This window comes from Danaus plexippus, chromosome 19, assembly GCF_018135715.1.
Source record: "Danaus plexippus chromosome 19, MEX_DaPlex, whole genome shotgun sequence".
NCBI lineage: Eukaryota > Metazoa > Arthropoda > Insecta > Lepidoptera > Nymphalidae > Danaus > Danaus plexippus.
The window spans coordinates 1,577,370-1,592,304 of NC_083549.1; the positions used below are offsets into that span (position 1 = coordinate 1,577,370).

Genomic DNA, 14,935 nt, shown 5'->3' on the forward strand with positions numbered 1-14,935 from the left:
CCACAATATTATAGTTTTGATAACATCAAGCCATTATCGTGTTAATATAAGCCCTTATAACGGATGTAACAATCTTGCAGTCTAAGTCCCCGTTTTAGTTATCAACCCTTTACCTAGATTTTTTTATTTAATTAATTAATTATTGGCGATATGCTACGATAATATACGAATGAAAGAGTTTTAAGACTCCTAGAACCGTTAAATATCTTCAGTTGTGCTCGATACGGTGCAGCTTCACATCTAACTTTTAGTTTTTTTGCTATTAATAAAATTACTGTTTCTCACATTATGTTGTTTCTTATGCTACAAAAATAATATTACTTCAAACAAAGGCGTCTGATCCTGATAAATTGAACCACTTAAAGCTACTGCTTTAACATAACAAATTTTGTTTAATTTAAAGCAAATGAATGTACCTTTTTAAAAAACGTTGTTATCAAAATCAGACGCGCTCTTGAAAATAATTTATTTCACATTAAATTTTTTACCCATTCAATATTGGCTAAATAAGTTATCAGCGAGCGTCCAATCATAAAATCAATAGCTTGCGTTGTATATATATACTTATTATCATAGAAATTCCGCATAATTTATCATGTATTTGAAGTTACCTATTCTATGGAAATGGACCGCTGTGTAGTTTTCTTGTTCTTAGTGTGTTCTGTGGTGTTGTGCGAGGAATGTGTCATTTTCGATTTCGAAACCGACATCGAGGATTCGTTTACGCATGATGAAAAAACTTGTCCTAACTTGGAGATGTGGAATGTGGGCAATTATAGGGATATAGAATTGGATGCACCGCACCCAAAATCAACACAGTATTTTTATCCCGATGTAACGTCTAGTTGTGCTGTGTCCAGGCAAATTCCAATGGAGGAACTTGGAATACTGGAATTAAATTTTTATTTTGATTCCAAATCTGGTGGTGATCATTTATTAGTAACAGTTTCAACGATTGGTAGCGTTACTGTAGGAAATATATTCATCACACCTCAGAACCCACTGGTAAGAGGTTGGCGTAGCGAACGAGTAACGTTAACAGGGACTGGCAAATACATGGGCTTTGTAAGTAATGAGTGAAAATAAAAACTTATAATATTTTTGCAATTTAAACTGAACATATGAAAAAATTAAAATAAATATTTAAATTTTGCTTTAATATTTTAAGTTTTTGTAACATTAATTAATTATTCATTTCGCTTAATAATCAATAATATTCATTAACACGGTTTGTGAGCACCCAGTATTTATTGAGAACCCTCACATACATACACATAGTGTAAGAGTGATAAATATTTTATAGGAAAGAATCTCAAGTTAGCTGATTTTGTAATGTACCGTCCTTCTTGCTCTTTCACTTAGAGTGTGGGCTACCTGGCTGGTGGTGACGGTTGTGTTCATTAATGGACATTCTACCTGTCCACGTAATGATCCTTGATTTTGAAATAATTTTAAGAAGCGAAATTTAAATTTTTTGCTATTAGATAAGTCTACCTGATCTAGCTTTTTCTTTGCCAAACATTTTTGACAATGCTAATTATGTTACATACGCGATTTCTTTGTTACAAAATATTAAAAGTATTCTATGATATTTGTAAATTTAATATTTTATTACTTATATTATAACTTAAAAAAAAATTCCAGATAATTATTCGACAGTTAAACTTTGAATTAACAAGAAAAAGTTATGAAAAATTGTATTATGATGCTAGTAGTCCAAGAGAGACATTTTAAATTGCAAGAGAGATAAACAGTGACAGTGGCACAACTTGCAAGTTTAAACAATGTCGTAAGTCTAATGTCACATGTTTGTATCTGTTTTGATTATTGTAACGTAGTATTTAATTAAAATAGGAAAGCAAATAAAACAATGAGCGGTTTAGATGACATATCAAAATTGTCTATTCTCTCAAGCTGATTACATAGACTATAGACTAACATTTTTATTTGGTTTATGGCTTAGGACAGATGCCTATAGATACTTTACATCTCCCTTTCTTTATAAACTAAACAAACTTAAAAACGTTTTCTTACATTTTAAAACTAACTTATTATTCTTTAATTAACATGAATGAACATAATAAATTTTATATGACAAAACAATGACTTACTATTATGTGAATAGTAAACTAACATTATTCATCTAATAATTAATGTTGCACAAGAAAATATAAAATGATTGTAAATTTACTGAGCACAGCTTTAATAAGTACTGATTTAAGTGTTATTAAAGATTAAGTCTATTTACTGGTTTTATTATTCTACCATATCTTGATGATCTAGGTGCTGTTGATGGTTGAGTGAGTGTTGACTCCAGCATGTGATTAGAACTACTTGGTGATGAACTTGTTGATGTCGGTTGAGACTCCAGGGCAGCAGGTGATTGTGGTGATGGAACCTGTTGTGTTGTTGGTTCTTCTGTATATTTAATATCAGGAACTACCACTCTGTTTCTGGTTATGTCTGCTTGAGTCTTGTGCAAATGACTGAAGTTTCTGCGTAGTATTTGTCCTTGATCAGTTTGGATGATAACGGATCTTGGTAAACCTTCAGGCCTTTCTAACACCCTTGCCCCCTCCCATTGACGGTGGGCAACTTTGTGTCTGACCTTCTCATTAATTTCAAAAGAATCTGGTTTTTTAGTGTGCCTATTACCATATTTGGCTTGTACTTCTCTTAGTCGTTTAAGCTCAGTGGTCACTCCTGTTATTATTTTTGGTTTTAAGTTGTTGTCGTTTATAGGTAATGGAGATCTGGTAATTCTGCTGTATAGACGTTGATTGGGTGAGCCTAAAATATCATTTCTTGGAGTATTTCTCCAGTTTAATAAAGCAAGTTGGACATCAGACTTGTCCATACTGCATTTTTTCAATATGTTCTTGACTACTTGAACTGCTTTTTCAGCAAGCCCATTGCCCTGAGGGTGATGTGGACTGGAGGTGACATGGTTAAATTTCCACTCTTTTTGAAAGGCCTTGAATTCTCTGGACATGTATTGTGGTCCATTGTCAGTTTGTAGCTCTTCTGGTACTCCATGCACGGCAAACCATTGTTTCAATTGTTCTATAACTTCATACGATGACTGACCTTTTAGCTGTCGAAAATCCACATATCCGGAGTAGCTGTCACAGATTACTATGTAAGTTTTACCTTTTAGTTCAAACAGATCAGATGCAACTATTTGCCATGGAAGTGTAGGAAATTTTTTAACTAGCACTATATCTTTTATGTTATCTCTTTGTGTTTGTTCACAGATGGAGCAGGTTTTGACTAGTTTTATAATGTCGTGGTACTGTCCTTTCCAATAGAAAAGTTGTCGTGCTCTTCTTAAACAGCTGTTTATACCTAGATGTCCTTGATGAATATTCTTTAGCATTTTGGGGATCTGTAATTTAGGTACCACAATTTTATTTCCTTTAAAAATTATACCGTTCAGATAGCTTAGTTCTTCTTTAAAATTAAAATAGTGTTGTAGTTCTGTAGGAAGGTCCCTGACTTTGTCTGGAAATCCTTGTATTATTGTCTTAAGTAGTAACTGTGAGTGTTGGTCTTCTTTTGTGGCTGTAATTAACTCTTGTTTAGCATTTACTGACATAGGTAGTATAACTGCAACTTTCAGATTTTCTTCTTGTTCATATTTTAGATTAGAGGCATCACAGTCTCGACTAAGGAAGTCTGCCAGTGGTATCTCTGTACCTTTTTTAAATATAACTTTTGGTGAGTATGGTGTAAGATTAAATAATATCCGTTGCAATCTTGCTGGAGCAGATTGTATGTTTTTCTTGAAGATAGACTCAAGTGGCTTATGGTCTGATTCTACTGTCAGTTCTTTGCCGTAAACATATTCGTGAAATTTCTTACATCCAAACAGTATAGCGAGTGCTTCCTTTTCGATCTGTGGATAGTTCTGTTCACATTTGGTCAACGCCCTTGCTCCGAATGCTATTGGTTGTCCTTCTTGGAGGAGTGCAGCACCAAGATTTTTTGAACTTGCGTCTACACTTAATGTTACAGGTTTATTTACATCATATAGTCTTAATACTGGAGGCCTCTGGAGAACTTGTTTTATTTTGTTCCATGTTTCTTCGTGATGAACTTCCCATATAAAGTTTGTATTTTTGTGTAGCAAGTCTCTTAGTGGATTTGTTAGGTCTGACATATTCGGGATGAATTTATTTAGGTATGTGATCATTCCTAGTAGTCTCTGTAGCTCCGTTTTATTTGTTGGCGTCTTCATTGCTTGTATGGCTTCAACTTTTTCTGGGTCTGCTTCTAGTCCATTAGCTGAAACAATGTGCCCCAGGAATTTAATTCTTTCTGATTCAAAAATGCACTTATTTTTATTTAGTTTGAACCCTGAATTCTTCAGTGTTTCTATAACTTTGCTAACAGTTTTCTTAAGTTCTTCTCTACTTTTTGCATAGATAAAGATGTCATCGATTGACACTCTTGCGTTTTTAAATTTACTGAGCAAATTTGTTAAAATTTCTTGGAATATTTCAGGAGCCGATGATACTCCGAAAGGAAGTCTCTTGAAAGAATATCTTCCCCATGGCGTAGCAAAAGTTAATATCTTTTGTGTTCTTTCAGAAAGTCTAATCTGCCAAAATCCTTTTGTACAATCTAACAATGCAAAGAATTTAGAACCTTTAATGTCTGCTGAAATTTCTTCTATAGTAGTAAGTGGAAAATGACGTCTAAGAATGTTTTTATTTACATCTGACGGATCAATACAGATTCTTATTTTACCTTTTTGTCTCACAATTACCATAGGACTCACGGCAGGGGTAGGCTCTGTTTCTGGTTTAATAACATCTAACTTAACCATTCTATCAAGTTCTTGCCTTACCTCGTCTCTTATAGCATGTGGAATTCTTCTTGACGGTCTAATTTCCAGTCTCGGGTTCTCAATAAGGTCAATATCATATTCAAAGTTTTTATAACATCCTAAGCCTTCGAAGATATCATTTTTACATTCACTTTCCTTCAGTGTTTTCACTCGTGCAATAAGTTCTAATTTTTCACATGTATCAAGTCCTAGAATTGGTGTAACTTTTTCTTTAACTATCTTGAATATTATGTTTCTTTTTTCATTTTTTATTTTACATAGTAACTCTGCTTCACCTAGAACTGCCATTTTATCTTCTGTATAACTTATTAAATTTTTGTTCGGCTTGGTTTCAGACTTGCCTTTAGTTTGTTCATCAAGTGTCTCGGTAACACATTGCATTGTGCTCCTGTGTCTAATTTGGCAGCAAATTTTATTTTACCAACTTGTATTGTTTCTGTCCAGTCTTTCTTATCTCCACCACTTACAGCTGATATATATACCTCGTCTTCTGAACAATCTGACATTTCTTCTACAGTGTTCACTTTATTTTTTAATTTAGGATTATAGTTCTTTGTGCGGCACATTTTGGCAAAGTGACCATTTTTGTTGCACTTGGTACAGGGTTTGTTAAATGCTGGACATTCTCTGCGTTTGTGATTTGAACCACACCTTTTGCAGTCAAAATTTTCATTTTCTTTGTTTTTGACACTTTTGTTTTTGACTACTAGTACTTTATCTGTTTTATTTTTGCTTTCAAACTCATCTAATTGTTTGGACGCTTGTTCACTAGTTTTACAGATATTAATAGCTTTGGTTAAGTCTAATTTATCCTCTGTCAACAATTTCTCTCTGACTTGATTGGATCGGATACCAAAAACTATTTTGTCCTTTAACATTTCGTCCAGTAAATTGTCAAATTCGCATTTGATTGCCTGAGTTTTTATTCGGGTTAAAAATTCGTTAAAATATTCATCTTCATTTTGTTCAATCTTAAAAAATATATATCTTTCGAATGATATATTTGTTTTTGGTGCAAAATACTCTTTGAACCTGTTTTTGATGGCGGCCAGGTTTTTTTTTTCTGTATCGCTCAGATTGAAACTATTGTATATTTCGATCGCTTCTGGGCCTATTACTGCCATAAATGTTGCTGCCTGGACATCGGCTGGCTTTTTATCTAGCTGAACAGCGATTGCATACCACTCAAACTGTTGTAACCAGTTTTTCCAACACGTTGATTTGTCCGAGTCAATTTGTAGGTTAGCCGGCGGCTTTATTCCAGATACTGCGTCGTTCGTAGCCATTTTACAACTTTCTCACGAATTTCTTCGTTTCCTTTTTTTAACACGTTTTTAAATAGTTCTGACACCATGTAACGTAGTATTTAATTAAAATAGGAAAGCAAATAAAACAATGAGCGGTTTAGATGACATATCAAAATTGTCTATTCTCTCAAGCTGATTACATAGACTATAGACTAACATTTTTATTTGGTTTATGGCTTAGGACAGATGCCTATAGATACTTTACAATTATAATATTAATCATTTAAAAATTTTAATCCAAATTTCAACCTGAACAGGTAGAATGTCAACTAATGTACACAACCGTTACCACCAGCCAGGTAGCGCAGACTCTAACTGAAAGAGCAAAAAAGGGCGGTATATCACAAAATAAGCTGACCTAGAAGTCTTACTTTTCAAACATTAATATCATCCCTACTAACTTGCCCTCAAGGGACATCAAGTTATGCGCAGTAAAAGTCTATCTTGTCAGTAGTCAGTGTCAGTCTTTTTAAGGATACAATACGTATTGCACTTTTCTGAGATCCATTTTTAAGGAAATCATTATGCTCTTCTTGTAAAAAATATAAAGATTTCAGATAAAGCCATCACTTTAATGCTTTATTTAAGACTATTTAGGTTTAATAAAGCAGCAAGCCATGGCGACTGGACTTCTAACGGCATTAATTATTTTTTTCAAATCCTAACAAAAGGTGAATTCCTTCGCTTAATATATGACACCATTGCAATTCTATAGAAAAAAGATATGTTTTTAATTGAAGTCTGTTACCAAAAATAGTATCAGATAATATTCATTCATCAAACAACTTTTATTTTTCTCAAGATAGTCCGCCTTTTTACAGATAACGGTCGTGGGAAGTGCGGCATCGGATTCAATTATTTTAATAGATTCATTTAGATACCTGTCACCTTCATCTAATGAAGAAAACTGTAATATATACGCGGAGCAAACAACAACGACAATAATAACTACAGAGAGTACACCAATTACACCATCGACTTCAACTTATTACCCAGATGTAGTAACCACGGGTTCCACCAATGCAACAGATACCATTACAACAGGTAGCACCGAAATATCTACAACCACTGATGTTATAACTACGCAGGATACAACTACGCAATCTGCGACAACGGATAATTCAAATATTTCTTCAACTGAAACACCCTATACTACAGACAGCGTTATAACAACAGGTAGCACCGAAATGTCCACAACAACTGAAGTTATAACTACGCAGGATACAACTACGCAATCTTCGACAACGGATAATTCAAATATTTCCTCAACTGAAACACCCTATACTACAGACAGCGTTATAACAACAGGAAGCACCGAAATGTCCACAACAACTGATGTTATAACTACGCAGGATACAACTACACAATCTTCGACAACGGATAATTCAAACATTTCCTCAACTGAAACACCCCATACTACAGACAGCGTTATAACAACAGGTAGCACCGAAATGTCCACAACAACTGAAGTTATAACTACGCAGGATACAACTACGCAATCTTCGACAACGGATAATTCAAATATTTCTTCAACTGAAACACCCTATACTACAGACAGCGTTATAACAACAGGTAGCACCGAAATGTCCACAACAACTGAAGTTATAACTACGCAGGATACAACTACGCAATCTTCGACAACGGATAATTCAAACATTTCCTCAACTGAAACACCCTATACTACAGACAGCGTTATAACAACAGGTAGCACCGAAATGTCCACAACAACTGAAGTTATAACTACGCAGGATACAACTACGCAATCTTCGACAACGGATAATTCAAATATTTCCTCAACTGAAACACCCTATACTACAGACAGCGTTATAACAACAGGAAGCACCGAAATGTCCACAACAACTGATGTTATAACTACGCAGGATACAACTACACAATCTTCGACAACGGATAATTCAAACATTTCCTCAACTGAAACACCCCATACTACAGACAGCGTTATAACAACAGGTAGCACCGAAATGTCCACAACAACTGAAGTTATAACTACGCAGGATACAACTACGCAATCTTCGACAACGGATAATTCAAATATTTCTTCAACTGAAACACCCTATACTACAGACAGCGTTATAACAACAGGAAGCACCGAAATGTCCACAACAACTGATGTTATAACTACGCAGGATACAACTACACAATCTTCGACAACGGATAATTCAAACATTTCCTCAACTGAAACACCCCATACTACAGACAGCGTTATAACAACAGGTAGCACCGAAATGTCCACAACAACTGAAGTTATAACTACGCAGGATACAACTACGCAATCTTCGACAACGGATAATTCAAATATTTCCTCAACTGAAACACCCTATACTACAGACAGCGTTATAACAACAGGAAGCACCGAAATGTCCACAACAACTGATGTTATAACTACGCAGGATACAACTACACAATCTTCGACAACGGATAATTCAAACATTTCCTCAACTGAAACACCCCATACTACAGACAGCGTTATAACAACAGGTAGCACCGAAATGTCCACAACAACTGAAGTTATAACTACGCAGGATACAACTACGCAATCTTCGACAACGGATAATTCAAATATTTCTTCAACTGAAACACCCTATACTACAGACAGCGTTATAACAACTGGTAGCACCGAAATGTCCACAACAACTGAAGTTATAACTACGCAGGATACAACTACACAATCTTCGACAACGGATAATTCAAACATTTCCTCAACTGAAACACCCTATACTACAGACAGCGTTATAACAACAGGAAGCACCGAAATGTCCACAACAACTGATGTTATAACTACGCAGGATACAACTACGCAATCTTCGACAACGGATAATTCAAATATTTCCTCAACTGAAACACCCTATACTACAGACAGCGTTATAACAACAGGTAGCACCGAAATGTCTACAACAACTGAAGTTATAACTACGCAGGATACAACTACACAATCTTCGACAACGGATAATTCAAATATTTCCTCAACTGAAACACCCTATACTACAGACAACGTTATAACAACAGGTAGCACCGAAATGTCCACAACAACTGAAGTTATAACTACGCAGGATACAACTACACAATCTTCGACAACGGATAATTCAAACATTTCCTCAACTGAAACACCCTATACTACAGACAGCGTTATAACAACAGGAAGCAACGAAATGTCCACAACAACTGATGTTATAACTACGCAGGATACAACTACGCAATCTTCGACAACGGATCATTCAAATATTTCCTCAACTGAAACACCCTATACTACAGACAGCGTTATAACAACAGGAAGCACCGAAATGTCCACAACAACTGATGTTATAACTACGCAGGATACAACTACACAATCTTCGACAACGGATAATTCAAATATTTCCTCAACTGAAACACCCTATACTACAGACAGCGTTATAACAACAGGTAGCACCGAAATGTCCACAACAACTGAAGTTATAACTACGCAGGATACAACTACGCAATCTTCGACAACGGATAATTCAAATATTTCCTCAACTGAAACACCCTATACTACAGACAGCGTTATAACAACAGGAAGCACCGAAATGTCCACAACAACTGATGTTATAACTACGCAGGATACAACTACGCAATCTTCGACAACGGATAATTCAAATATTTCCTCAACTGAAACACCCTATACTACAGACAGCGTTATAACAACAGGTAGCACCGAAATGTCCACAACAACTGAAGTTATAACTACGCAGGATACAACTACACAATCTTCAACGACGGATAACTCAAACACTTCAAGCACAACCACGACTCCAATAACTCCTCCACCAGTTGATCCAAAATATCAATTTTGGAATCCATTCACTATAACGATGGTAATATTTTTAATTTTAATATTCCTTATACTTATCGCTGTCGTTAGTTATTATATTGGACGATCTAAACGACGAAAGTACTCTGAACTCGATTTTCCAGATGACGAAAGTTTACCAAGATCTTTAACAATACCCAGGGTATCAAAAGTTCTTACTGAACCATTTACTATAAGTAAATTAGCTGCAATTCATAAAATAAATGATAATTTTTCTATTAAATAATAAACGATTGTTATTTCTGTGTAGGTAGATACCAATTTTAATATTTATTTTCCTGTAAAAAATTAAGTTTAAGGTATATTTTATAAGTAACCCCGAAATACTCGAACTAGTATGTTTAGTTTTCATAAGATAGTTAGTGAATATTTTAAGTTGGTAAACAATATGTCTTTAAATTAATAAATAATTGTGATATTATCGACAATATATTTTAGGCCCAGATTTTATCCTCAAACCTGGTTATCAAGAATGTGATATCTCCGATAGCAGATTTTTAGATAACAATTGTTAAAGACAAATAACCAAAAAAAAATTCATTATTGATAATGTATATACATGATCATATTATTATATACCACCGCCATTACATATTTTGTATATAAGGTTTCATTTATATTAACGATGGCAAACCAAGGTTTTAAGGTTTGAACACATTACTCCTAAACAAGTTATTGTGTGTAACTAAACAACAATTATATGTCCGTGGTTTTAAAACAGTCGGATTTTTCACGAACATATACATTTGTTAATCAATTTTAATCGCACGGTGATAACGATAGGGATAGGATAAAGGCACAATGCTCATCATAATCCGATTACTCATTTGACGTTGACGCTGAAATGGTAAAAAATGCAATTAAATGTACTAAAGATTGTCATACCTACAGTGTTACTAATTAATTTATTGTTATGTATTTTAAAAAAGATATTGTCTGCACTTTAATTGTATTGAAATATAGATTTTAAATAAAACACTCATATTTTTTTTTTATTACGTGGTGTAACTTTACAATTTAAAACAAAATATGGATCTTTTAAACTTCAGAAGTCGAATATAGTAAATATTTTTCAACTAAAAAAAATAGTGTATATATATTTATATATGTGTGTGCAAAAGTACTTAGTAAAGTTCCACTGAAATAAAAAATAAATTCCTGTCTATATCAGATTCAAAAAATATCTTAGAGAACATCAAACACATTTTAAAAATAAATCAATTCCTAGTCCGTCTGTATGCTTGTTATACGAAAAGGATACCGACAATAAATGCTTGATTTTATTGTTAGAGTTAACGACGAAGTACAATCAGTATTTAACTAGGATCTGCATTTATCGAGGTTTTTCCTAACTGAATACTTTTCACCCTATGAAACTTTTACCACATGCTTGAGATATGGAATCAAATTGCTAATAGTTAGTATTTCTGTCTGTAATATTTTAATAGCCTGTGATATTTAGCGGCAGCCATTTTTTTATTATACTAGTTATTACGAAATAATATTTTAATACCTAATTTATATTTACAAAAATGATATTACATCCAAGAATAAATAATGTAATTGTCACTTGAAATTAGTAGACATAATAATCCTGTTAAATAAATTACAACTTTAATTAGAATTTTACTTTGGAGTATTGTCCATAAAGTAGCAGAGGCAGTTTGTGATATCCATTTTTCTACCTACCCATTTAACACATTTAACACTTACATCTGAAAGTAGGTCTGAGTACCAAAAGTAACAAACCCACCTTTATTTTTGAAGTAAAACTTCTTTACGCACGCTTGACTTGGCGGTAAGCTGGTGAAAGCGTTAAGAAAAATGTGATCAAGCGAGGCGAATGAAAGTGAGAGGGAGATATAAGTTAGTGAAGATAGATAGAGTGTTTCGGTTCGTATATTACTGTAGGGGCAAGAGAGAGAGCATTGCGCGCGCACATTTTCTTTCTCGCTTCCTTTAATAGCCAGTGCATAAAATGTATATTTAGGGAACACACATTTAATTTAGGGATGGAAACATAAGCTGAAGAATCGATTCTCGATTCCGATTCTTTTTTCAGAAATTTCGATTCTCAGAATCGATTAATCAATTTCAAGAATGGATTCTTTTAAATAATCGATTCTAAAAATATGTTTTTTTTTAAATAAAATATATATAGAGATTTTTAATTTTAAGAAATAAAACTAGTTTAATAACGTAAAAAGTACAATTAAATGCAAATTATAGAATTTATCATAAAGAATCGATTGTGATAACTAAACAGAAGTTCGGCATGAAGTAGTCTTATGCGGCTGCGTTTCGTCCGATGAGTGAAAGAGCCGGTTGCCCTTTCCCTTTTCCCACCCTTTCCTCTGCCTCTTCCCCAATTAAGGGTCAACACATTCGCAAAAACTTTGCGGATGTCCATGGGTGACGTTACTACCTCCATCAGGAAGGCCGCCTGCTAGTTTGCCCCCTTTGACATAAAAAAAAATAAGGAATCGAGTCTAAATAATCGAGTTTTGTTGACCACAGAATCGATTATCGGATAGAATCAGAATCGATTAATCAATTTCAAGAATCAATTCTTTTAAATAATCGATTCTGAATAAGATTTTTTTTTATTCTTTATGTTTATAATCATTTATAACTCTAATAATAGTTTACTAAATTTACCAAACTGTATTATAAAAAATAATTTATCAATGATAACCCATAATGAATTCAAATATTGGTATAAAATTAATATGCGTATATATATGTATATACATGTCTGTTTTATACTGAATAAACATATGCATATATATTGTATTACATATACATATACGCATATTAATATATATGTAGATGGAGCGAAAGGTGTTTTTTCTTTTGTTCTCTTCAAATCACATCTTCATATTAACTTTCTATTACTAATTTATTCCATATGATATTATGGATAAATTTACAATTTTTGTTATTATTTCGAGTTACATGTAATTAAATGATGTTCTATCTACGATGATTATGTTTTTTGTTATGTGTATAACATAACCTGCAAAATGTAAGGGATTTAGGACTTTGGTTTAATATGTTACTGAAAAGAAAAGAAATGTATTAGTTAAAAATCTATAAAATATTTATATCTTTAATTTGATAATTTTTGCGAGAAAAGAAATTGATACGCAATCTGATTTTTCCTTTAAAAAAACACCTATCCCACAAGTAATATTAGCTTTCCATCCATAATACAAATTTAAAGCAAGTTTTAGACTTTAGTGTTAAGAAATTCATAAATTATAAAATATATTCGACATTTAAAGACCTGAAGCCGATTTAAAGTTAAAACAAGTTTTGATAGAAAATAAGGTACAGGAAGTAAATAATAAAAACCGTCTCCATCTAATAACTGTTTCATAGTTCGCTGAAATAGCTTTAAACATAATAACGTTACTTAAATACGTTACTAATTGAGAATACCTATGTACCAAAATCGTCTGTATGAAAACTTCGATGAGGAATCAGATAATTGTAAGATATGAATTATGTATTTGATAGTTCGATCACTGATAATTTTATAAAATACGATAAAGGTGTAATTCAGTAGCGGAATTTTAATTAAATGCTTTGCAAGGAAATAACAAAGAAGTTCGAGAACATTGATATGTTTTGACTATAACAAAATGAGACCGTTACTCAACATTTTTATTATTTATTATCTCGAAAGTTACATTTATTATCACTTGATTTTTTATAGAATTTTATCCAAAATAAAAGAAATGTTAAGGTTGAATTCAAAATTTCAACTTATATGTTACACATATATATTTTTTAATGATAAATATGTCAAAAGACGAAATAGAAACGAGAAACCATTAATATAGGGTTTTCCATTAAGGGCGCTTGATCGTGCAGAACTTCCATCGTAGCGTGTGCTGTGTGGCACGTAGCGCCGTCCTGTTGAAACCACATGTTGTCCAGATCCATATTCTCGATTTCAGGCCAAAAGAAGTTGGTTATCATCGACCGGTATCGCTCACCATTGACGGTGACGGCCACACCATTATCGTTTTCGAAAAAATACGGACCAATCACGCCTCCGGCCCAAAATCCGCACCAAACAGTCACTTTCTGCGGGTGCATTGCCACTTGGTGAACCTCGTGTGGATTGGTCTCGTCCCAAATACGGCAATTTTGCTTGTTGACATAGCCATTCATCCAAAAATGCGCCTCGTCGCTGAAGATGATTTTTTTGCCAAAATCGGCGTCAACTTCCAACTGCTCTAATGCCCAGTCAGCGAACACACGGCGCTGTCTATGGTCATTAACCTTGAGCTCTTGGGTCAGCTGGATCTTGTACGGGTGCAGGCTCAAGTCACAACGCAAAATTCGCCAAGTTGTCGTCTGCGAAAGGCCGAGTTCCTGTGCGCGACGCGGAATTGACTGCCGCGGGTTTTCGAGGACACTGTCGCGCACAGCGGCGATATTCTCGGCAGATCTCGCGTTACGTTGACGCACGGGAACCGGCTGATTGTTAACTGACCCGGTTGACTCGAATTTGTCCACCAATCGACGGATAGTCGACTCGGCAGGACGATCATCGCGACCGTAAAACGGGCGAAGTGCGCGGAACGTTGCTCGAACTGAAGACCCATTTTCATAAAACAATTTTATGATTTGCACGTGCTGCTCGACACTGTAACCTGCCATGGTGGTTTGGGAGGACGGAATGAATATAACACACTGCATTTGACAGCTGTCACTCAAACAACATGGCCGCAATCAGCTGTCAAAGTTCAAGCGTCCTTATTGGAAAACCCTATATTTGTTTCATCGTTACCTTTTCTCAAGGTAACAATGCTTCTATCAGAATGTTTAAAATTTTGTAATATTTCATTACAGATAATTCATTTATTAGAAATTCTAATCTATCTGCCTAGTAAAGAGGAAGAGGAACTTCATTAAAATTTT

General features: G+C 34.1%; 1 protein-coding gene across 1 annotated transcript; it reads left to right on the forward strand.

Moving 5' to 3' along the window:
- Nucleotides 1-612: 612 nt before the first annotated feature.
- On the forward strand, nucleotides 613-10,960 carry LOC116768179 (mucin-2-like). The gene is made up of 2 exons (XM_032658843.2): nucleotides 613-1,065; nucleotides 6,978-10,960. Exons 1-2 carry the CDS (start codon nucleotides 619-621, stop codon nucleotides 10,227-10,229), a joined length of 3,699 nt encoding a protein of 1,232 aa, XP_032514734.2. The 5' UTR covers nucleotides 613-618; the 3' UTR covers nucleotides 10,230-10,960.
- The last annotated feature ends 3,975 nt before the right edge of the window (nucleotides 10,961-14,935 follow it).

What these genes read in the sequence shown, in the direction of transcription:
- LOC116768179 (XM_032658843.2), top strand. Translation starts at nt 619, where the DNA reads ATGGAAATGGACCGCTGTGTAGTTTTCTTGTTCTTAGTGTGTTCTGTG. An exon ending in CTGGCAAATACATGGGCTTT is followed by an intron (nt 1,066 to 6,977) that starts GTAAGTAATGAG and finishes GCCTTTTTACAG; the next exon opens with ATAACGGTCGTGGGAAGTGC.